We start from the raw sequence: 23,749 nt of genomic DNA, 5'->3' as shown, positions 1-23,749 counted from the left end.
TCCTGCTCTCTTCCCAGAACGTGGGTGGAGGTACTGCTGTGGTCCAGGTGAGAGCCACTGACCGTGACATCGGGATCAACAGTGTCCTGTCCTACTACATCACCGAGGGCAACCAGGACATGACCTTCCGCATGGACCGCATCAGTGGTGAGATCGCCACGCGGCCCGCCCCGCCCGACCGCGAGCGCCAGAGCTTCTACCACCTGGTGGTCACTGTGGAGGACGAGGGCACCCCCACCCTGTCAGTAAGCCGTGGGTGTGGTCACAGGGAGGAGCGGGTGGGCTGGGGCAGCTCCGCCTCCGAGTGAGGGGAACAAGATGGGTGGGGTGGAATTCCATGGGGCAGGCGAATCTGGACAACTTTTCACTGTGCCTTTCGTCTGTCTGCCCAAGATGGACTCCCCTTATGGAGGCCTGTTGCGTTCAAAGCTGGGGTGCTGGTTTGCCCGCGTTTACAGCTACTCGTACGGTCTGTTGCGTCCTCTCTGCTCTCACAGAGCAGCTCTATGGGGTGGTACAGCATGAGCCGCTGTTTTAGGGCCTGGCCCAGGGAACAAGCGGGTATGAACCTGGCCCCCACTTCACTTGCCCAGCTATGCACTGCGGGGCCACATCAATGTGTATAGTGCTATCTTACGGAAAAGGTGCCTCTCTGGCCCCCTTCCCGTACGTTGTGTGGTGCGGCATGCTGTCACAACGCGTCAGGGTGGGAAGGGACTGGTGTCTGCGTTCACAATGATTCTCCAGCGAACAGAGCCACTGCCCAAGGCAACGTTCAAAGTTTGCAAGGTTAGAGAAGGACTCTGGGCCTCAGGGGCTGCATGGAGATCTCTAGGAGGTGACAGGCTGTGTTGGGAGTGGTTTATAAACTGAGAGCAGGGAATTTGGAGTCAGGAGCACTGTGGCCGGCTGCATGATCTTGAGCAAGTCAACCTCTCAGCATATTGCTTTTGTCACCTGCAAAAAGTTGATAATAGCTACCTCATAGGTGTTGTTTGGGGAATCAAATTAGCTCATGTCTGTGGGAGCACTTGGTAAACCATGAGGAGGAAGAGGACTGTTATTAGTTCTCTATTGCCACAATCGTGCTGCCTGACAAACCAAACAAAACAGAGGTGTAAAACAATAACCACGTCGTGCTCATTCCGCAGGCTGGCCATCTGGACATGGCTTATCCGAGTGCTTCTTCTGGTCTCAGCTGGGCTCCTGCATTTGTGTCTGGGCACCTGCCTGTCAGCAGGGCTCTGTGCTTCTGAGGGTCGGCTGGCTAGCAGCTGGATGACAGGGGCAACTCGTCCTCTAGAAGGCTAGCCCGTGCCTGTTTCTGTGGGGCTGGAAAGTGTCCAGAACAGACAGCAGAGGCATGCAAGGCCTCTTGAGTCCCTGGCTTGGAACTGCCACAAGGTCACTTCTACCACAGTCTGTTGGCCGAAGCAAGTCACAAGTCCAGCCCAGACTCAAGTTATGGGGACATAAACTCTACCTTTTGAAGGAATGAGCGACAGTCACACTGCAAAGGGTATGGCTGCAGGAAGGTGAGAGTTCAGGGACACTTTTGTGATCTGGAAGGACCCTGATTGCAAATGAGGTCTCAGCTCTGTCCCTGTCACAGCAGGTCAGACCCCTCCCCTTTGACAGCAGCACTGTGGGAGGCGGGGTCACATCAGGTCTGGCCAGGGCTCTTTATCTGGAGCTTATCTGGAGATGTTGGTCCAGTAATCCCAGGAATTAGGATTGGGCCAACAATCCAGGGACCCCCCCCACCCCCACCACAACATTCTGAGGAGTTTGGGCAGTGGGACTGACTCTGGGCAGCCCTGTGGGCATCCTTAGCCCCACGGCTGCACAGTGTCATCACTAGCCACCTCAGCCAGTCACACCCAGTGGGCTAAAGAGGGGCACATTTATAGGACACGCATCACTCACTGGACAGGGTGGGGCTGGGGCAGAAAGGGGTATCATTTATTGTCTTAACATGGAAGGACCCCGTTTCGACATAACCGCTCCGCAACTGCTCCTGGCTTCATCTTGGTCATCTCTTTAATAGCACTTGTGAAGCAACAGGAACCGAACCGTGGAGTCAGAAAGAATCAAAATGCATTTTCCCACAGAGCAAAAATTCTACAGAGAATGTTGATTTCGGGCTCAGTGATGTCGGAGCTCGTGTTTCTTGGCCTTTCCCTCATTGTTTCGAGGTGGCTACTATAACTCCAGGCATCAAGTCAGCATCCAGGCAGGAAGATGACAAAAGAATGACAAACAGCTATGGCAGCTGCTTCTGCCTTTTTATCAGCAGAGCAGCAGGTTTCCCAGAACCACCCTCCAGAGTGCTACTTGTGTCTCCTTGGGCAGAAGTGGCTCACACGGGTACCCTAGCTGCAAGGGAGGTTAGGAAAAATGAGGGACAGGATTATCATGGTCGGCATATTACTTGGGGATCAGATATATCACTGCCCACACAAAAGCAGGTGTCTGTCAGTGAGGAAGAGGTAGAGAATGGATTTGGGGAGGGCATCTGACAGCATTTGCCACTCTGCCATCCCCAATGCTAACGCAGGCCAATCAACATACCACCCCCACTCCCCACCCCCACTCCCACCCCCACAGTCCTAAATCTCCCAGGGAGGCCGTCGGTGGGATCCATAACATTCTAAGACCCTGCAGTTTAGAGGCAAAATCAGACTTCCTTTGGGTCCCCAGAATAAATAGGAACTGAAGAAATGGAAAATCACCCCAGCCACATTTAATCACTCAGAATGCATGGGCCACTATCCAAGCAATCCTTTAAAATCTTGGGATTGGTCCCCATGGCTAAAAAGTGTTTCCATCTGCTGGCCAAACCCTCTGCAAGGACCCATCCCAGCCCCTTGGGGACCATAAGCATTACCTCCTCACATTTCAGCCCCTGACATTCTGGCTCTCCTTAAAGCAGGGTTCGGCCCATACTAGCTCCCTGGTGTGGGAAACTGGGTGGCATCAGCCCTGCTCATCCTGATCATCACCAGCTCTGCTCCCTGAAGCCCCAGAAAATACCCTCAGGATGACTAGGACCAGTGACCTTGAGGCCATTCATCTCCAGGGGAATATGTATGGGGCTTCCTGGGCTGAACCATGAAGCTTTCTTCCAGACTGTAATACAAACAGCAACAGGTACCAACTCAAAAGATTTACAGAAAAATTTTTGTTATTATTGAGACAGAGTCCCACTCTATTGCCAGGCTAGGGTCCAGTGTTGTGATCTCGGCTCACAGCAACCTCTGCCTCCCAGGTTCAAGGGATTCTCCTGCCTCAGCCTCCCAAGTAGCTAGGATTACAAGCATACATCACCACACCCAGCTAATTTTTGTTATTTTTTAATAGAGATGAGGTTTCACCATGTTGGCCAGGACAGTCTTGATTCCTGACCTTGTGATCTGCTTGCCTTGGCCTCCCAAAGTGCTGGAATTATAGGCATGAGCCACCATGCCCAGCCAGGAAAACAATTTTAAGTTGAAAAGAATCTATCCCTCTTCAATGTTATCCCCCTGGTTCTCCAAGAGGGGAAAATATTCCTAACATTTGGGTTTTGCAGGGGACACCTCAGTAAAGAATTGTAGTGACCATAAGAACATAGTTTGAGAAACTAGCACTAAGCCATATTTGTTCATTCATTCACTCATTCATTCATTCATTCATTCATTCAGCTGTTGTTCCCTAAATGCCCACTGTGTGCCAGGCACTGGAGATGTAGAGATATATCTATAGAAGACAATGTGGTCTGTGGCCTGAAGAAATGCAGTTCAGTAAGGGAGGCAATGAGAACACCAGCATGCAATGGGGCACTGAGAAGGGCTTGGGGAAGACTTCCTGGAGGAGGTGACACCTGGGCAGAGTCTTGTTGGTCAATCTTGGTTAGCACAGCCAAGAAAGAAGCATATTCTGGGGTTCAGCCTGCACACAGGCTGAAGAGCAAGCAATCATCAGGGGTGGGTTCCGGGAGCCACAGGTAGCTTAGGCTCAGGGCTCTCTATCTCCATATCCTCCCAGGACAGTCTGTGTGGGGCTTACCATGGGGGCTGATCACACCACCTTCTCAAGAACCCCCTCTACTGCCTCCAGGCTTAGCTGAGCCAAGGTGGGGATGGGGCAGAGCTGGCAAGCAGGGGTCCTGCAGCCCACAATGCCCACCAGGGTAGCTTGCCTCCAAGGAGCACTGGACCCTTGAAGATTTGCTTCCACTGACTAGACTCTCACCTTTGGGCAGTGAACCCCTCAGGGTTATGAATAGCCTCAAGGGCAGGGCCCTTCTCTGCCATTGGGCAGATTTCACTGGATGTGTGTGTGACGAAGGAGCATTGTTCCAGCCCCTCCTAGAGCAAGCAGAGGCCTGAGCAGCATGCGGCCAACCACCCTGAGATTCCAGGAATGGCTGCCACAGTCTAATGGGTGAGAGAGCAGCTGCTACCCTGCACAGATCATCCCAGAGAAACCCAGCAGGCCCATATGCCATCTTTTTATTCCCACTGCAGTTATCTGCTTAGCTTCAAGACAGCCTTCACTGGCTCAGGACCAACCTTGCTGGAGGACAAGGGCATGAGAGATTCATTCATTTGTTCATCTAACACTAAGTATGTGCCACGCTTATACTACAGGGACTGGTCTGCCCTCCAGCAGCCTACAGTCAAACGGAGTAACGGAGAGCTGATGTGTAATGGAGAGCTGACACTGTGACACGTAACGGAGGGCTGACGCCGTGTAACGTGTAACAGAGAGCTGACGCTGTGACACGTAACGGAGGGCTGACGCCGTGTAACGTGTAACAGAGAGCTGACGCTGTGACACGTAACGGAGGGCTGACGCCGTGTAACGTGTAACAGAGAGCTGATGCTGTGACATGTAACGGAGGGCTGACGCTGTGATGTGGTAGAGTACTAGGAGCCGGGAAGCCAGGGCAGGTTTTCTGGAGGAGGCATCATTTGCATCTCTGTCTTGAAAGATGAGGCTCCCTAAGCAGGGGGCCTAGGATTTGGCTGCTAGGACCCTCCCCAGAGCCAAGAGAAATTCTCTGCGTCCCTCCGTCTCTGCTTTTTTCCCTGGACTTCCTCTCCCCAGTTTTCCTGAGAGCTGGACATTCCTGCAAACAGCCTAGGCCACATCTGCCCTGCCTTAGCCCGTATCACCCGAACTCGGAACAGCTGTGCTGCAAGGGGTATCCGGGACAGCCCCAGGCCTGCCACACAGTGGGTGCCACCCAGCCAGGGAAAGTCATTGTGCAGCCTCAGCCCCTGCCTGGCTCCAGGCCATGGGCAGAGAGGCCAGGCTTGGGGGAAGGGTCAGAGTGGTTCTCAGGGAGGTCCCTGCAGAGGAAGAGCTGGGCCCAGGGAGGAAGGACAGAAGGCAACTGGGAGGTCAGGAGTTAGCCCAGCCTCAGAGGCACTTGGCAGTGGGATGGTGAGGGAGGGAGGGCCTGACCATGGCCTCCCCGCCCCATGAATTGCAGCCAGCAGATAATACTATTCCAGATAAGATGCCCCGGCTTCTCAGGCTAGTGAGGACCTGCAGAAGTCACCTATCCAGGCAGAAGGACAGAAATCTCCCACCGCCCCCTTCTGGTATGCAAGTCACCCACAGCAGCCCCATGACAGCCTATGAGCTGGGGACACTACTCTTGGCAGTGCACCTCATATCTTTAGGGCAGAGGGCCCTTATGTTTATTAGACTTAGACCCTGCTGCTATTGTGAACTCTGCTTCCCCTGGCATGAGATCAGAAGATCCCAGCCTGGCCCTCGCCCTCTGTGGCACCAAGGAGGCTGGCCTTCCCTGACCCAGCACAAGAACATCCAGACCCTTCCTTTGGCCTGGCTTCTTGAGGGATGTTCTGCAGTTGCCTAAATGCTGCACATGCAACTGGCTAAGTTCCTCCGAGAGCACCTGGGGCTCAGCTGCTGAGGGTTTCTCCCTTCCCCATCCCCTAATGCAAGCAAGAGGGGTGCCTGGGCCACTGTGCCTATCAGGAGTCCTCTGGCTCCACAGTTGCCAGGAGCTGATGTGGAAGGAGGCTACCCATCAGCAGCAGGGTCTTCTGGACCCAGGAGAAGGCCCAGACCAGGGCAGGCAGAGCACAGATAGGAACATTTCTGGTGTCCAGTACAGTGGAGCCCTGGACCTGTGGGCACAAGGTCATCTCCCAGAGCCCTGGTATGTGCTCTAGGCAAGTCCAAGGGGAAGGCCAAGCCAGATCCTGGCCCATAATACCACTCCATTCAGTGAAGAGAGAGCAGGAGACCCAGGGTTTAGTCTTAGTTCCACCATTCACTTGTTTTGACAAGACACAGACCTTTCAGAACCTCTATTGCCCTGCATGTTAAATGCCAGCAATAAAACCACCCAAAATTTTCAGGGAAGGGGGTGGATCAAACAAGTAATACCATATGTGAAAGTGTGTTGGAAAGCACCAAGTATTATAACAGAAAGGGCCAAGAGACAGCACACACGTGGCCACCTCCCTCTCCTGTGCCTGAGGCGGACACTGCTATCTATCTTGTCACTTTCTCACTAAGCTATATCGATCATTCAGAATCCCTCTTGACATATTCCAGAAAGCCGTAACAATAGATGAGAATTACAAAAAAAAATGTCTGTCCCATGGACTGCACAAATGTTTGTCCCGCGATGTACAAGGTGAGGGCATTATTGTTATTGAGGAGTTCCCACCAGTCCCACACAAAGCTGCTGGGAGCTGGAGCTGATGGAAAGTCAGAGGGGGCCCCACCCACTGAGAGAGGTTCTAAGAACAGAACCTGGCATCTGGGGCAGCGCATGACCCAGAAGCTATGTATGGGTCAGTTATCAGCCTTGCAGCAAGGTCCAAAGCCAGGCTGTAACTGGACCCTGCCCTCCCGGAACTCACAGGATAGTTAGGGCAACGTAGCATCCACGAGGTGAAGAGAAGCAGCACTGCAAAGCAGGGAATGCCCAGGGAATGGGCCGGGTGGCCTGTGCTGTCTGTGGGCTGGACCCCATGCTCAGCTGGGCTGTGGCTGTGCTTCAAGAGGCCTTTGTTCCCAGCGTCCTGGTTAGCAACCCCAGTTCCTCTTTTGCCCATTGCGGTTCCCCAGCCCCCAGCACAGTCAGGCCAGCCCTGGGGTGCCCCAACCAACACCCAGGAGGGCCTCATTCATGACGCAGGACCCCAGGGGCCAAGTTGGTACAGGGTGGTGGCAAGACCCCTGCAGCCCCCCGCCCCACTGATCCTTCCAAGTCTACCCACCGAGGAGTACCCCCTGAAGAAGGCCAGGCATCAGCCCCTCTGCCCAGGCCCTCGCTGCTGCATGGAGCAGGAGCTCCAACCAGGCAGGAGTCTTTGAAAAGCAGTCCCAGGGCTCCCACATGCCCACCGCAGTGCCCATTGCCACGGACTCCCCCAGGCAGGGCCAGCCTGCCCACCAGCAGACACCAGTGGCCTCCATGGTGTGTTTTTAGGGAGTGCCGAGCAGCCCTGGCTGCGTCAGCAAACCACTCTTAATGGTGCTTCCAATTCCATTCCCTCAGCCTCTCCCTGCGAGGGAAGAAAGGCAGGAAGTCTCTATTAAAATGTGAATGTCGGGAGATAGGTAAGATGGCCCCTAATTCCCGATTGATCTCCTAACACTGAATTTTTTCTTAAAAGCACCGGGCCAAGAATCCAGCGCTCCAGGAGCCTCCTGCCCCAGCCCCGCCCTTCCCCAGGCCCTAGTGCTCCTCCCACCCCTTGGAGGCGCCATGTTCTCACACCCAGCTCTCCTGTGCACCCCAGCCCATAGCCACCAGGGCTGGCATCAGGGGCACCACCATCCCAGGCGACTCAGCAGCCTGCCCCTCCCTGGCAGCAGCAGGCATGGTGTCCCTAGCACACTGCAGGCAGGGCCTGTGACCATGGATGACAATGGAACTGGGAGCTCAAAGTAAATTTCACTGAAAACAGGAAACCACGAAGCCCAGATGCGTTCAGCTGTGAAAGGGTCCAGAGAAGAGAGGGCAGGGCCGCACCAGAGGAAGCTGGGGAGGAAGTGTGGCGGCTGCTCTACTGCGGGCCGCCTCCCTCTCGACATAGCAGCAGCTAGGCCTGGGGTCTGGCAGCCAAATTCTTAGAAGTTTTCTCTGCCTCGAGGTCAGAAGCTGAGTGCTGGGACCAGGCCAGCCTCCCTAAAGGACAGGGCACGCTTTTCCTGAGTTAGGGGAACCAGAATCTGGGCTGTGGGCTTGTCCTTCGACTCCAGGGGGAGCAGGCGTCTCATCCCCACTCCTGCCCTGCAAATTGTCAAAAACACACTCTCTTTCCTTCATTCTTTCTTTTTAAAATTCGTTTTGAGGCAAGGTGTTGCTCCGTCCCTCGGGCTGGAATGCAGTGGCTTGAACACGGCTCACAGCAGCCTCGAACACCTGGGCTTAAGCGATCCTCCCACCTCAGCCCTGCAAAGTGCTGGGATGACAGGTGTCTGCCACTGTGCCCAGCCAGCACCCTCTTCCTGTGGCAGCTGGCATCAAGCATCGATGGTGGCAGAGGAAATAAAAGAAGGGGTCCCCCCCTCTCTGCCCAGGGACAAAGGAGAAGCCAGGGTTTGGGTGTTCTGGCCACCTGAGTGTCAGTCCCATCTCCAGGCCTGTGTTTACTTTCTCCTCAAGGCCCCCAGCCCAGCCCAGGCATAGCAGGAGGCCCTCAGTGGCCCATTCCTTTGGGCCTAAGCGGGGGACTTGGAGGCAGGGCCATGTGTGCCGGTGGGGCTCCCTGGCTGTAGTCACAGGCCCAGGGCTCACTGCTGCCAGACAGCCTAGAGTTGCTGCCCCTTCCCATCCCCTTGACCCTCCAAGCAATTCGGTGGACATCTCCCTGCCTGCTGGCCCCTTGCCTAGCCCCAAATCCTGGCGTTCAGCACCCATGCCCAGCTCAATGCTAGAGAGGGTCTGCCCAGCCCCACCTCCCCTTTCCCCATGCTCAGACACTGCCTTCCCTGTTTTACTCCCAGAGTGTGCAGAGATGCCTCCCACTCTCCTCCCCTGCTTTAAAATCCTTCATTCACAATTCCACAAAGGACTATCCTTGCCTACGTGTATAAAAACAAATCCAGGGCATGCCTGCAAGCGGGAGATGGGAGAACATCACCCCCACCTGGCCGGGTCTCTCTGCCATGAAGACTCCACCAGGCTTAGTATATGGAGTGGAAGGTGGGAGTGTGGGAGGAGCAGCAGAGTGCGGATTTAACTGGCTCTTACAATCCATCCACAGGGTTTGCACCTGTTGCCCCATGTAGTTTTTAATAGCATCCCACTTCAAACTCAGAAGTGTCCCAGGGTGGACAAGATATTCTGTGGCACCCTTGCTATGGCCCACAATGAACAGCAGGAATAGGGGATGGCGAGGGCGGGGACAGGTGCCCCCTACTCTCACCTTCCTAGAAGGCCCCACCCACCTCCCTCACCGCCATCTCCGGTGAGTGATGCAACATCTGGCCTGGCCTCAGATTGCCCAAGACACCATTTGCTCACAGTAGCCACCATGCCCCAAGATGTACTTCCTGTTTTAGGACCACTGAGCTCTGGGGACTGGAATGCAGGCAGTGGAAGCCCCAGATTGGCTAACCTGTTGACAGGTCATCAGAGAAACTGCTGGTAGGAGGCAGCTGGGGAAGGTGGCGATGGCCACTGGTCAGGCAGGCCTGGTCCCAGAGCCACCATGGTACACAGAGGGAGTCTGACTGAAGAGCAGCCTCAGACAAGATGGGGGAGCCAAGGCAGCCATGGGGAAGGAGTCTCTCCACCCATGTCCTGTGTCTCATGCCTGGGAGGGTGGCCCAGTGTCCATTTCGTCCCATTGATGCTGCTACATCCCAAGGCTCATGTCTCAGAGTGAGAGGCTGCTGCAAGGCTGGACATTCTAGACTTCTTAGGATGTAAGTCATTTGGCATCTGTAGCTGGTGAATTTCATGTCTCTAGGGGAGAATCTCAGCATACCAACATCCTTGGAACAGGGGCTGAGCCATCCAACATCCCCATGTAGCATCCAGAGGGGTTGAGGGTCTGGGCTTCTGGGATGTCGCAGCATCTGGGCCTAGAGCAGGAGGGAGGGAACCAGGCCCAAGGCCAAGGAGGCCACTCACAGAGCCAGCTCTGGCTCAAACCACCTGCCCCAGACCCAGTCACAACGGCCCACTGTCCCCCAGATGGTCTAGATGACCTCAAAGTTTGGGGAGTCAGGGACAGGGTCTGCGAAAAAGAAAAAGAAGCAAAGTGAATGGGAGCTCCTCTGTCCCTCACCCCTCAACCCCACTCCATGAGGCTGTAGAACTCCCCAGGGAGGGTGGGGAGTGAGGCTGACACCCTGCAGGCCATGGGGCCATGACCTTACAGGTCATGGTGCTGTGAAGATCAGAAAACACTTACCCAGGGATGGGAAGAAGACGTCCCCGGGACCTGGAGGAGACAGGGGGGTGCCAGGCTCCGAAAGCAGATGCCGCCCAGACTCCGAAGGCTGCCGCTGGGCCACATAGGACAGCGGGTGCCTGACCTTGACTTCGGGTATTCCCTGGGTGGGTGATGAGGCCTCAAAGCCAGGGTTTTCTATCCCTTGAGTGTTGCTGCCACAGAATCAGAATGGAAGGTCATCTGTGCTGCCTGGAGTATAAGCTCTGCCCTCTCTCCCTGCGGCTTTTCTCTCTTTCCTTCCTCTCACCTACATTCCCATCCCCAAGCAAGAAGGCAGGAGCCAGACCCACAGAGCAATGGCCACGAGCTGCACCTGCCCACCTGCCCTGAGCTGAGGGCATTAGGGCCCACCAGAGCAGACCCCAGCTCCTCCCCATGGTCTGACCGTCAGCCCCGGGCACGGCTAGGAAGCCGAAAATCAGAACCAGGACTTCAGCCTCAGGAATTTGGGGACAAGTTTCTCTTTGGTCAGTAGAGTTGATTGCATGAGGATCGAACATCCCCAAAGCCTGTCTTGAGCTGAGGGAAGGGGTTCTCTTCTTTTCCCGGTTGGGAGTGGGATAACTTCTGAATACCGCTGCAACCTGAGATGCTAGCTGGGTTGCAGACAGGCTTTCTTCCTGGAGTTCTCTGCGGGCAGGAGGCGCAGCTCCAGGGGTGTGGCTGGGACTGGGCCTGCTGGCCTCCTTTGCATGTTTCACTGTCTGCTCCAGATCAGCTGCTTCCTCTCTGTCCCTTTCCTGGCTCAGGCTGACCACTGAGACCTGAAGGTGGGTGCATGACACATCTGACAGAATCAGAGCTCAGCCCACTGGGTGGGGGTGGCAGGAGAACAGCCAATCCGCACAGATGTGCAGCCTTCAGCAGCAGATGGCAGAGACTCTGAACAGCTGCACTAGGCGGCTAAACAGGGGCCCTACTGCACAGAAGTATCTCCTCCTGGACAACTGGCCTGGGAAGTTTTCTCAAGAAGATTTCCATGGCCCTTACCTGTCCATCCGCACCAGCTCCTGGGCACCTAGGGACAGACAGACAGAGAAGCTGGTCACGAAAGGGAAGGCTTCCCCACACAACATCCCTGCCTCTGCTGGCAGATGCCCTGCAGGGAACAGGAGTGAGCCCAGGAGGACCCTGCCCAGCCCCAGACTCCATTTCTGTTCACACGGGCGCTGTCCAGCAGTGATCTGCGTGTCTGTCTAGCAGATGGGGCCTCCATGAAGGACCCATTTTGACGATTGATAAATGAAACTCTATCTGCATTTTCCAAGCATGTAAGAGCGCTGTTTGCCATCAGGAAGCCAAAGGCAGCCAGCGCTTTCTCCTATGACTTGACTTACACAGCGTCAGACCTTCAGGATTTAAGTATTGACCAAAGGTCTGGCTCCTGAATTTGCTAGCTGATGTCACTTGGTTTGAACATTTGCCCGGTTCTGGTTTTAGCCATGACCTACTGGATGGGAGGTATAAGGTCCATTCCTAATTAGAGGGCTCCTGGTCCTCTCTGCCCCATCCCTACATTGGCTAATAGGGTGGCATTCAAGGGAACATCTCGCAGAGAAATCTTACAAGGTGCGAGTCCTCCGTCACGTCCCAGCCATTTCACTTACTTTCTGCTTCTCTTCCAAGTTGCTGACACTTGCCCAGTCTTGGGACACCCCACCCCCAAAACTGGCCACCAACTAGGTGCAGTGACCCCAACTTCCCTCTTTTGCACAGCACCCCATGTCCTCCCACAGATGCTTCTCGTTTTAAGGAGCCTTACTGATGAGGATGGGGAAACAGATGGCGGGGGAGGGGCACAACAACAGAACAAACACAGGGAAGTTACCCAAAAGTTCCTGAAATCGACTCGAATCGTGGCTATTGTTTACGGTCGACTCGTGGGCCAGGCTTTGTGGGGGTGCACATGGGTATTCCCTCATCTCATTCTCCCCACCACCCTTTGGGGTGAGGGTTGTTGGTACCATTTTAGAGCAGGGGAAAGTGAGGCTCCGCCTAAAGCAGGATGGGAATCCACACCTGTTGGCCTCTGCAGCAAGCTGCCCTCCTCAAGGCTCCCAGCCCTATCCTTTTCTTTTTTTCCTGAGAGAGCCTTATTCCTGAGCACACTCTCAGAGCCAGCCTTCCACCAGGGCACAGCAATACCTACTCCCCCTGCCCTCCTACCTGGGGTTCCTCTTCTGTTCCAAGCCTTTTACCTGACCCTATCCACCCCCAGCCATGGGTATTCCTGCAGGTAGGTTGTGGTGAGTTCTAGGAGAGCATCAGGGGAGTTCTGAGAGCAAAGGTGAGGTGGCCACAGCCCCTGAGCGACCCACTGTGGGGCTCCATGTAGGGACCCCAGGAATGAGGGGAGGGAGGGATGGAAGTTGTTAAGGGCCGGCCACAGGAAATCAGGTGTGAGCCAAAAACCTGGTGCCAGAGCAATCCTTTCTCAGTTACTTCTCTAACCAGGCAGAAGGGAAGAGACCAGGGAGGGGAGACAAGGACAAAAAACTCCCTAGCTCCTTCTTGGAGGACTCAGACTAACACCAAGACTCATGGGCGGGGTCAGGTACCAGGCAAGGGGCACTGTCACCTGGACTGGGAGGGTGGGAGGTAAAAGATGTCTGTGCCCATGACTTAAAGTCCAGCCCCACCACTTATTTGCTGTGTGGTTCCTTAGGCAAGTTACTTAACCCTCTGTGCCTCCATTTGCTCATCTGTAAAATGGGGACCATGGTAGGACCAAATTCTTGGAGTGGTAATGAGGAATAAGTGAGAGCATTTTTGTTATCTGGTGGACTTCTACTCCCTGGAAAGCGCATGCATTGAAAGCTCTGAGATCGAGTCCTAGCTCTGCCACTCACTAAGTTATGTAACATTTGGTCAGTTACGTAACCCCACTGATCTTAGCTTTCTCATCTGGAAAAAGAAAGGGTTGAGCTACGTTATCTCTAAGACCCTATCCACTTCTGACACTCCAAAGGTCATTTTTTGTCCCAACAATTGCTGCAAATTACAAAACAAGCACACCCATACCTTAAAGCAGATCCCCCAAGGATCTCCGAGTGGCAGCATTTTTCTACAGCAACTTGGGCCACTCTGTATGATCATTCAGAAGACCTGTATTGAGTGCAGAGCCAGCCCTGCCTGGGAGCCAAAAAGGCTGGTGGGCACTCGGGCCCCTGGAAATGGCATGCCGCCTGTTTCTCGGCGGTTTCGCCCAGCTCCTGGCAAAGTGCAGCAGCTCCCAACTCGCAAATGGAAAGGAATTGTGCCTGCATCATGCCTTTGCCAACCCCAGAGGCTGAGCTGGGGGCTGGAGCAGGTTACTCACACCGTCCACCCACCCCAGGCAGCTAGGGATACTCACGGCGGTTGGAGGCCGCCTGCCTTTGCTTGTAGACCAGGAGCAGGATGAGGGGGAGACAGAGGATTCCGACAATGCAGGCACCCGTAGCCAGGGCTGCAGCCGTGATGTCTGAAAGGGCAGAGAGGTAGCCAAGGTAAAGCCCCATTCTCACTGCTCCTCCGAGGGGAAAGTGAGACACAGAGAGGGGAGGGAAGGCTAGGCAGCAGGGGGACCCGCCCCCAGAGTCCCACAGCTAGACCCCCAGCGACCTGCAGAAGCATGGAAGGTATGGGGCTCTCCTTTCAAAGAGAGTCCCATGCCTGCTGCCATGTGCACCTGGAGCACACAGAAGCAAGGCCTGTCACCTACAGCTGAGTCAGCTTCATACAAGAGAGGGAACTGAGTCCTCATCCCGGCCCACAAGGGACAACTGGACTACTCTTGGCTACAGGTTATACCCTGAAAAGGGAAAGCAGGGCCTTTGCAGACCCCACGCCACAGAGTTCAAGGTCAAAAGAAGCCTAAGCAATGAAAAGTTTAGAAAATAGCGGTGACGATTACACATCATGAGTGTAATTAATGCCACTGAACTGGTGGTTTAAAATGGTTGAAGTGGCAACTTTAACATTATATATGTTTTACCATAATAGATAAAAAGCCCCAGCTCACCCCAGAGACCCCTTAGCTCTGGGATGAGGCCTCTGGAACCCACCACCCCTTGATCTCACCACGTAAGTCACAGGGAAAACATCTGGGGTGAGACCTAGAAAAACGTGAATCCTTATCCAATGTTTTTTCAATTTTAAACTTAATAAATTACCAAAAAAGGACAAGTTTAAAAAATATTCCAATCTCCTCCTCCCCTTGTACCAAGACCCCCTCCAAAGAGATCATCACTGTCTGCGGCCTTCGTGTTGTGGTCCTAGTTATGTTCCCTGAACATACAGCAGATACACGATCATATGGCAATGCTTTTCCCACCAGCTTGGACAGCTCTTTGTCTCACCTACCCCATTCTGCTTGGGCTTTTATCACATCGCTCCCACTAAATTTATTGACACAGTGCCCTATGGGTAGACAGGTTGTTTCCATTTTCAGCATAACTAATAATGTAGCAATGAACTTGTGCATGCATCCAGGCTCATTGGCAAGTACATCTGTAAGTAAGTTCCTAGCGGTCAAAGTGCTGAGCGAAAGAGTATGTGCATTTTCTTTTAGTCTATTGCTAAATTGCCCTCCAAAAAGGTTGTACCGCTTCGCCATCGCAGCAGCATGGGGAGGTTTGATTTATTTCAGGCCATCTGCTGACTGCAGGAGTTTAGCTGGGAGCAGACGTGCCCTCGGAACTACAACCAACACAAACTCATTTCCTTCCCAATTTTAGCCTTTCCCGGGGCCAAAAGATGGGATGGGATACCTTGTCGCAGTGTCAACTTCGCCCCAAAGAGCTTTGAGAGGTAGATGGGCTGTGGTCTAAATGCTGCCTTTGCGCTATTTGTTTGGGAATAATGGCTGTGTGTGTTTTGCTCCACAATCCGATGGTGTAAACAAGCTTTCAGGAGGTTTGTTCATACCGCAAATGAGTACAAACTGTTTTCAGGCACTTTAGAAGCACCCACTGGTACAGGAACAGTTGCTATGCTAATTACATAGCAAGTTCCGCTCTACATTACAGCAGGTTCCCTGCAGATCTTAGCAAGGCTGCATTTTGACGTGGAATATTGAAAGTGAAGACATTCTATAACCCAGACACCTCAGTATTTCAAAACCATCAAAGGACCTTATCGTGGGCAATATTTGAGAAGCTGGTTGCAAAGCACTCCCTTCTAGTGATCAAAGCAGGTCTCCTCTGGACGGTTAGTAAGCAGCATTTTGTGAGCTTTGCCAGGTGCTCACTGATTCCTGTTCCCTATCTGGCTTTGGAAGGTGAGCTTGGCCAGATATCCCTGCCTAACTTGCGTCCCTAGGTAGAGATTTCCCCTCCGTGTCGTAATTTCACTTCCTTACCCCCTGGGCTGAGTTGAGACTGGGGCAGTGGGGCGCAGAGGTTTGGGGACAGGTCTGTGGGTCCAGCTGTTCTCTGAAGCCATAGGCATCTCTGCGAGCTCAGCCATGCTACAGTTCCCCACCCCCTCCCCCAAGCATGGCCATGCCTGGGCTGGCACTCACAGAGGTCAGGCATGCTCACTCACCACTCAGAGCCAGGCTTATCCTGGGAAGGTGATCAGGTGCTGGCAGAGGTAGCTGCCGTCACCACACTGAGGCGTGTGCCAGGCCCTGACACAGCAGAGTGGGATGGGAGGGGCCTAGCCTGCTCAGGCAGCCTTTGTCTGGGGCCTGCCTGGTAGCCCACGGGGATATGTGGAGGAGGGAGTTCCGCTGCTGAGCGTTGGGCTGCCTGGTTTCCCAGGAAGGAGGCTGGGTGAAAGCAGACAGCACATTCTGCTGTGTTTGGGGGATGGGAAGAGGTCCACAAGGAGATGAGCTGCCTGGCCCCCTTCTCTGAGCTTACCAAGAAACCACGGCTCCTCAGCAATGCGGGAGCTCCTTGGGCACCAACTTCTCTAGTCTCATTCCCTTGCCTCAGGCCAACTTGTACTTTCATGTTATTTCATAGTCAAGCTACACTCTCACTTCCCAAGGATAACATTAAGAGGCTGGGGCTGGGGCTGGTCACAGTGGCTCAATTCTGTAATACCAGCACTTGGGGAAGCCAAGGCAGGTGGATCACTTGAGCCCAGGAATTCGAGACCAGCCTGGCCAACATGGCTCAGACCAAAATGCATGTTCTGATTTTGTTCTTGGCCTGTTTGTTGGTTTGAAAAAAGGGTAGTCTGAGTGAAAAGTCACTGCAGCCTTTGACTTAGGGTTTGGTTGGGGCCATGGTTTAACTGTTCCCCATTCCAGCTTAGGTCCTTGTGCATGTCCTCCTGGATGCCTTGATATCTCCAGGGCCTAGCAGGGGCTGGTCCGCACTGGATGCCTGACATATACTGGGTATAGAGGGCTGTGAAAGCCAAGACATCCTCTCAGAAGAGGGAGGTGCCCTTGCATTCTGTCTCCAAGCTGCTGGGTATTCTCACCCAGCCTCTCAGTGCCAGGCACCCTTAGCGCAGTGCCCCCTTACCGTGTGGGGCACCTCTCTGAGCAGGCACTGGGGGCTGCCTGCTACCCACTGGATTGCCCTAAGCTGGGAAGAAGGTGAGTAAGCAGAGCTAAGCAGGCCAGCAGCCAGATCCCAGCTATGCTCCTCTGGGCTATGTGAGTTTGGGCAAGTTAGTGTATATCTCTGGGACTCTCTTTCCATGAAAACAAAGAAGATAGTGATCCCTACTTCACAGAGTTCTTACAAGAATTCCCTGAGGTGCCGGGCACAGTGGCTCACGCCTGTAATCCCAGCACTTAGGGAGGCTGAGGCAGGCAGATTACCTGAGGTCAGGAGTTCGAGACCAGCCTGGCCAACATAGTGAAACCCTGTCTACTAAAAATACAAAAATCATCCCAGCATGGTGGTGAGTGCCTGTAATCCCAGCTACACAGGAGGCTGAGACAGGAGAATCTCTTGAACCCAGGAGGCAGAGGTTGCAGTGAGCCAAGATTGCGCCACTGCACTCCAGCCTGGGCAACAAGAGCAAAACTTCCTTTCAAAAAAAAAAAAAGAATTCCCTGAGGCTAAGCATGGTGGCTCACGCCTGTAATCCCAGCACTTTGGAGGCCAAGATGGGAGGATCACTTGACCCCAGGAGTTTAAGGCCAGCCTGGACCACATAGAATCCATCTCTACCAAAAATGACTTTTTTTTTTGAGACAGAGTCTCGCTCTGTCGCCCAGGCTGGAGCGCAGTGGTGCTTCTCGGCTCGCTGCAGCTTCTGCCTCCCAGGTCAAGCAACTGTTATGTCTCAGCTTCCCAAGTAGCTGGCATTACAGATGCCCTCCACCATGCCTGGCTAATTTTTGTATTTTTAGTAGAGACAGTGGTTCACCATGTTGGCCAGGCTGGTCTTGAACTCCTGGCCTCAAGTGACCTGCCTGCCTCAGCCTCCTAAAGTGCTGAGATTACAGGCATGAGTCACCATGCCTCACCCCAAAACTAATTTTTAAAAATTCATCAGGCACTGTGGTCCATGCCTGTAGTCCCAGCTACCTGGGAGAATGAAGCAGAAGGATCACTTGAGTCCAGAAGTTAGAGGCTGCAGTGAGCTGTGATTGTGCCACTGCACTCCAGCCTGAGTGACAGAGCGAGATTCTTTCTCAAAAAAAAAAAAAAAATCAGTGAGGCCAGGCGTGGTGGCTCACACCTATAATCCCAGCACTTTGGGAGCCTCAGGCAGGCAAATCACTTGTCAGTAGTTCGAGACCAGCCTGGCCAACATGGTGAAACCCCTCTCTACTAAAAATACAAAAATTAGCCAGGCATGGTGGCGCATGCCTGTAATCCCAGCTCCTCGGGAGGCTGAGGCAGGAGAATTGCTTGATTCCGGGAGGCGGAGGTTGCAGTAAGGCCAGATCAAGCCATTGCACTCCAGCCTGGGGGACAGAGTGAAACTGTGTCTCAAAAAAAAAAAAAAAAAAAAAAAAAAATTCCTGAGATAATAACACTTAAAAGGACTTAGTCCAGTGCCCGGCACACAGTGGGAACTCAGGAAAGGTAGTTCTGTTCCCCTTCCTGAGCCTCTTCCTCCTCCCTCCCCTACAACACAGAACATCTGAAGAACACAGAAACACGGAACACAGAAATCTGTAGTTGAATCCTAGGCCAAGAGAACCCCCAGCCTTCCCAAGTTGTAGGAGGCTGGTGGGCAGAGCAGCACTTAGCTGCCTGGGGCACCCAGTACCTGTGGTGAGGCACTTCCCCTGACCAAAGGTCACTGCCAAGGCGCAGCCACTCCAGGGAGTCAAGAAGAGCAGAGACTCCAGAGCAGATGGAAGGGGAATGCGCTTCTGGAGACCGCCTCGAGGAGGAAGCAGAAAGGATTGCAGCAGCAGAGGAGGAGGACCGGGGGTTGACGAGGCCAGAGTTCCAAACAGGGTCTGGGTGCAGGATGAGGACAGAAGAGAACAGAGAGCCCAGCAGGGGCAAGGGAGTGGTGCCTTACTTTCACTCTCCTGGGAGGAGGATGGGTACGCCATGCAGTTGGATGGTGCGTCTTTGCCTGTGGGAACAAACAGAAGGGCCTTTAGGTGGGTGTCAGGCCTAGGTGGCCAGGGAGGCTCGTCCAGGCCAGTGTCCCCCTCCTGCCGCAGGTTCTCACGCTAGTGCCTACTTGGCAGTGTTGGCCCAGTGGCAGCCTGCACACATGTGCACCCACACACGTACCCTGGCATGTTCTAACCCTGCCCATTCTCATGCCACCCCCAGGTGCATGTGGGTACCCGCCGGCACCCACACCTCTGTCTGAACCATGGGCCCTTGCACTCTCACCTGAACAGACAGGCAGATAGACACACACACACAAATATATTCCCAACAGCCATTCAGCCATCCACTGAGTCATGCCCCAGGGCACCAATCAGTTCCACTGATGCCTATACCCATGGCAGCCACTATGTCATCATGAGCAGGCACACTCCCAGTCCAGGTACATACAGTCTCACACATGAAAAAGTCTCACTGTCACAGATGGAGCCAGGTACACCCTCCCTCTCCCCACTCCAGCTAACTACACACCCACACTCTACGCACCCTTGGCCACCCATCTCACCCACACACTCCCTGGAGTGCCGGTGTTACCCATGCAGCCTCACACTCTGCCCAGCAGTGTCAGCATGGTCACACCATCGGACAGGAGCCCTGCACACTCCCCAGCTGCCATGTGCAGGATGCCCTCACCTGTCTGCACCTGCAGCTCCATGGCACCGTGAACCCTGTGCTCCCAGTGGTGGTGCCTGATCTCCACCATCAGGCAGCAGTAGAGGCCATTGTCCAGCAGGGTCAAGTTGTGCATGGTGATGGAGAAGTTGCCGTGGTGGTCAGAGGCCGACTCCAGCCCATGGCGCTGGGCCAGGTCATGGCTGGTGTTGGCAGCCTGGTGACCTCCGTGGTGCAGATGAAGGTCCTGGAACGTGAGGTTGCGGATGGGCCGGCGCTCTGAGCAGGTCTGCACCTCGCCCCTCGAGCTGCGGTACCACGTCTTGTAGAAGGTCACATCATGCCCTTTGTCCACAGGGCCCAAAAGCCTGCAGTTGAGGGTGACGTTCTGCCCCTCGGGACAAACGTACAGGGAATACGGCGTGGCGACCTTGAAGGCTGCCACCGGACCTGCTCAAAGAGAGGAGAGCCCTGTCACCTGCCTGAGCCAGCACTACTCCTGGTGCTCCCAGAGCAGGGAGAACCTCGGCCGTAGCTACTCCCCAGCCACAGGCCCGGGACACGTTGGTTGACGTCCCCAAGCCTGGCTTCTGCATTTGTTTTTTGGGTTTTGGTTGTTTTTTTTGTTTGTTTTTTTGTTTTTTGAGACAGAGTCTCGCCTTGTCCCCCAGGCTGGAGTACAGTGGCATTATCTTGGCTCACTGCAACCTCCGCCTCCTGAGTTCAAGCGATTGTCCTGCCTCAGCTTCCTGAGTAGCTGGGATTATAGGAGTGCGCCATCATACCCAGCTAATTTTTGTATTTTTAGTAGAGACGGGGTTTCACCCTGTTGGCCAGGCTGGTTTCAAACTCCTGGCCTTGCGATCTGCCCGCCTCAGCCTCCCAAAGTGCTGGGATTACAGACGTGAGCCACCACACCTGGCCAGCTTCTGCATTTGTTCATGAACCCCACTCCATTCTAGGCTGTCGTGGGGGAGCCACAGAAGCTTCCCCAACTAGGGGTGACCCTGGATGCTGGACAAGGCAGGGAGAGACTCAGAGGACAGCGATGCAGGTGGGTGTGTCTCTCTTCCCAGTAGAGTGTGCACCCAGCCTGTTAGGTGGGAGGCAGGTTGGGGAGCAGAAAGGCTATTTGGAACAGCAGCTCCTTGTCCTTGGCCGCTCAGTAGAGGCCGTCAACTGCTCTGCCCCTTCCCACTCCCAGGACTGAACATGATTTCCCATCTCCTTACCAGGGAGCAGCAAGAGCATCAGATGCCCCTTCCCTGCCCTTAGAGCTGGTGTGAACGGCCTGGGCCAGGTGCTGCATCTCACCAACATGCTGAATACATGGCCTCCCGTTGAGCAGACTAGGCCTGCATTCACGACAGCAGAACCCCATGGCAAAGGCAATCCAGTGCCAGCCCTCAGAGCACTTAGAGGAGGGAGAAAACAGCCTTCTGGGGACACTCAGGGACTTACTAAAGGAGGGAGGGTCTTTGGACTTGGTGCATAGATAGGATTCCAACCAGTAAAAAGGTGTCCTAGGCAAGGGAGTGTTAAAATGGGAAAACCCAAAGTGTCTGAGGGACCAGGACAGAGAAGACATCAAAGGTCATCTCATCCATGCACTTAATCCCAGCCAACCTTAGAACATTTAGTTCTGTTTGTTTTTTTCACTAAGCAAATGAAGCAATCCCCGGTCCACTTTGCCTTATCCTCCAGCATTTAATTGGGTTGACCCTCGAAAGCATGAGCTTTTGAAAACAGAATATGGGCCAGCAGCCATGTTTCTGTCTAGCTACATGAACCTCAGTTTCCTCATCTGTGCAATGACAAAATTATTGGCCATAACACAGGGCTGTGAGAGGACTGGGTGAGGGAAAGACGAGAACACGAGACATGAGCTGTAATGCCCTCTACAGACATCTGAGGGATAGCTACAATTATTATACATTAGTATTATTTTTATTTTATTTTATTTATTTATTTATTTATTTATTTATTTATTTTTGAGATGGAGTCTTGCTCTGTTGCCAGGCTGGAGTGCGGTGGTGCAATCTCGGCTCACTGCAACCTCCGCCTCCTGGATTCAAGAGATTCTTCCACCTCAGCCTTCTGAGTAGCTGAGACCACAGGCACGTGCCACCATGTCCAGCTAATTTTTGTATTTTTAGTAGAGGCAGGGTTTCACCATGTTGGCCAGGATGGTCTCGATCTCTTGACTTCATGATCTGCCCGCCTCGCCCTCCCAAAGTGCTGGGATTACAGGCGTGAGCCACCCTGCCCGGCCTATTTTTATTTATTTGTTTTTGAGACCGGGTCTCCCTCTGTTGCCCAGACTACGGTGCAGTGGCATAATCATAGCTCACTGTAACCTCAAACTTTTGGGCTCAAACAGTCCTCCCAGCTCAGCCTCCCAAGCAGCTGAGAGTCCAGGTGCATGCCACCATATCAGGTTAACTTATTTTTATTTTCTGTAGAGACAGGGTCTCCCTATGTTGCCCAGGCTGGTCTTGAACTCTTGGCTTCAAGCAGTTCTCCTGCCTTGGCCTCTCAAAGTGTTGGGATTACAAGTGTGACCCACCCCATCTGGCCAGAGGTATTTTTATTTTAAATGCCATCTCAGGCTGCTGTGAGTTGAGCAGAGAGGGAAGGAAGGTTAGAACTATGTACAGAATCCAAACTGATATATCCTCTTCATTGCCCCAGCCAGGGGCATTGCCCAGAACCAAGATATCACCACATCCTCCTTCAGATGCCCCTTCCCTGCCCTTAATGCCCAGAGAACCCTCGGCAGCAGGCTTAGGCCCACTGGAAGAGCTGAAAGCCTTGCTCAGTTAAGAGGGAGGCCAGCCTGCATTAGACCAGTAGCTGTGAGCCACTTAGATGCTGAGCCCCGACTCCTCACTATAAAACAGAAATGAAAACATCTCCCTGGCAGACTTGAGGCAAGGGTTAGTAATAATTTACATGAAGTGTTCTGTAAGTGCCATGCGAGTAGTCCGTGCTTGGTGCTTGGGAGCTAGACAGGCCTCTAATTCATTCAGCACGTCAAGAAGCCCCTACTAGGAGCGAGAAGCACACTGGGATGGAGAAGCCATCTTAAAATCTTTCCTGCTAAGGTGTGAATGACTAATAACTTGTGATCTGATCCCGGGGTACTTGTATTTATAGGAAAGTCTCCGAAGGCAGCAAAGCCCCAAACGGCATGTCTGCAGGAGTGGAGTTTTAGGCCCTGGAGGGTGAGGAGGACAGATACACATTCGCTCTGCCCACATATAAGAGAGAGCCGAGTCTCGGAGCCCCAGATTTTTGGAAAGTCATTGTCAGGGTGAGCAGAGATTTCAGAACTTCTTTGGCAAGATGCAGGTCTTCTTTTCAGGCAGAAACACAGAGACCCAGAAAGGGAAAGTGGTTGGATTAAAGTTCCAGAGTTCCAGAGGGTATGAACTCAAAGCCTGGAGCAGAGGGGACTTCAGTAACGCAGGATCTTGGTAGAACCGTAATAAGAAGACACGGCATGTATTGTGCACTATGCTAAGGGCTTCATGGACATATCTAACAATGCTGTAATAGGTATTGCTTTTTGGGGTTTTTGGTTTTTTTGAGATGGAGTCTCACTCTGTTGCCCAGGCTGGAGTGCAGTAGCACAATCTTGGCTCACTGCAACCTCCACCTCCTGGGTTCAAGCAATTCTCCTGCCTTAGCCTCCCAAGTAGCTGGGACTACAGGTGCACACCAAAATGCCTGGCTAATTTTTTGTATTTTAGTAGAGATGGGATTTCACCATGTAGGCCAGGCTGGTCTCGAACCCCTGACCTCGTGATCTACCTGCCTCGGCCTCCCAAAGAGCTGGGATTATAGGCGTGAGCCACCGTGCCAAGCCAAGTTACTGTTTTTATTCCCATTTCACTGATGAAGAAATTAAGGCACAGAAGGGTTATGTAACTCACTGATGATCACCCAGCAAGCAAGTCCTAGAGTCAGAATTAAACTCAGGCATGTAAACACTATACTGATGAAAAACGGGCCGGGCGCGGTGGCTCACGCCTGTAATCCCAGTACTTTGGGAGGCCGAGGCGGGTGGATCACGAGGTCAAGAGATCGAGACCATCCTGGTCAACACGGTGAAACCCCGTCTCTACTAAAAATACAAAAAATCAGCTGGGCATGGTGGTGCGT

At 53.5% G+C, this 23,749-nt stretch overlaps 2 protein-coding genes across 7 annotated transcripts in view; one reads left to right on the top strand and one right to left on the bottom strand.

The window, feature by feature from the left end:
• The window catches only part of CDH23 (cadherin related 23), a 420,778-nt gene that overhangs the window by 344,772 nt on the left and 52,257 nt on the right, over positions 1 to 23,749 (top strand). For all 5 annotated transcript variants that reach the window (XM_037745824.1, XM_037745823.1, XM_017548835.2 and 2 more), the window contains one exon: positions 18 to 245. In XM_037745824.1, the coding sequence (XP_037601752.1) occupies positions 18 to 245 (228 nt within the window). The remainder of the gene's footprint in view (positions 1 to 17; positions 246 to 23,749) is intronic.
• Positions 6,415 to 23,749, bottom strand: part of VSIR (V-set immunoregulatory receptor) — a 26,976-nt gene continuing 9,641 nt past the window's right edge. Inside the window, exons 2-7 of one of the 2 annotated variants that reach the window (XM_017548841.2) lie at positions 19,607 to 20,035; positions 18,873 to 18,929; positions 13,798 to 13,905; positions 11,433 to 11,460; positions 10,401 to 10,594; positions 6,415 to 10,223 (exon numbers count right to left, since the gene is read on the bottom strand). In XM_017548841.2, the coding sequence (XP_017404330.1) occupies positions 10,186 to 10,223; positions 10,401 to 10,594; positions 11,433 to 11,460; positions 13,798 to 13,905; positions 18,873 to 18,929; positions 19,607 to 20,035 (854 nt within the window). In that variant the 3' untranslated portion in view covers positions 6,415 to 10,185. Of the gene's footprint in view, positions 10,224 to 10,400; positions 10,595 to 11,432; positions 11,461 to 13,797; positions 13,906 to 18,336; positions 18,930 to 19,606; positions 20,036 to 23,749 lie in introns of those variants that run through there. The other variant, XM_017548840.2, reaches the window with a different exon arrangement.

Source organism: Cebus imitator, unplaced genomic scaffold (genome assembly GCF_001604975.1).
Source record: "Cebus imitator isolate Cc_AM_T3 unplaced genomic scaffold, Cebus_imitator-1.0 Scaffold215, whole genome shotgun sequence".
Lineage (NCBI taxonomy): Eukaryota > Metazoa > Chordata > Mammalia > Primates > Cebidae > Cebus > Cebus imitator.
The sequence above is the reverse complement of the archived record's forward strand: the minus strand, read 5'-3'. Positions and strand labels throughout refer to the sequence as shown.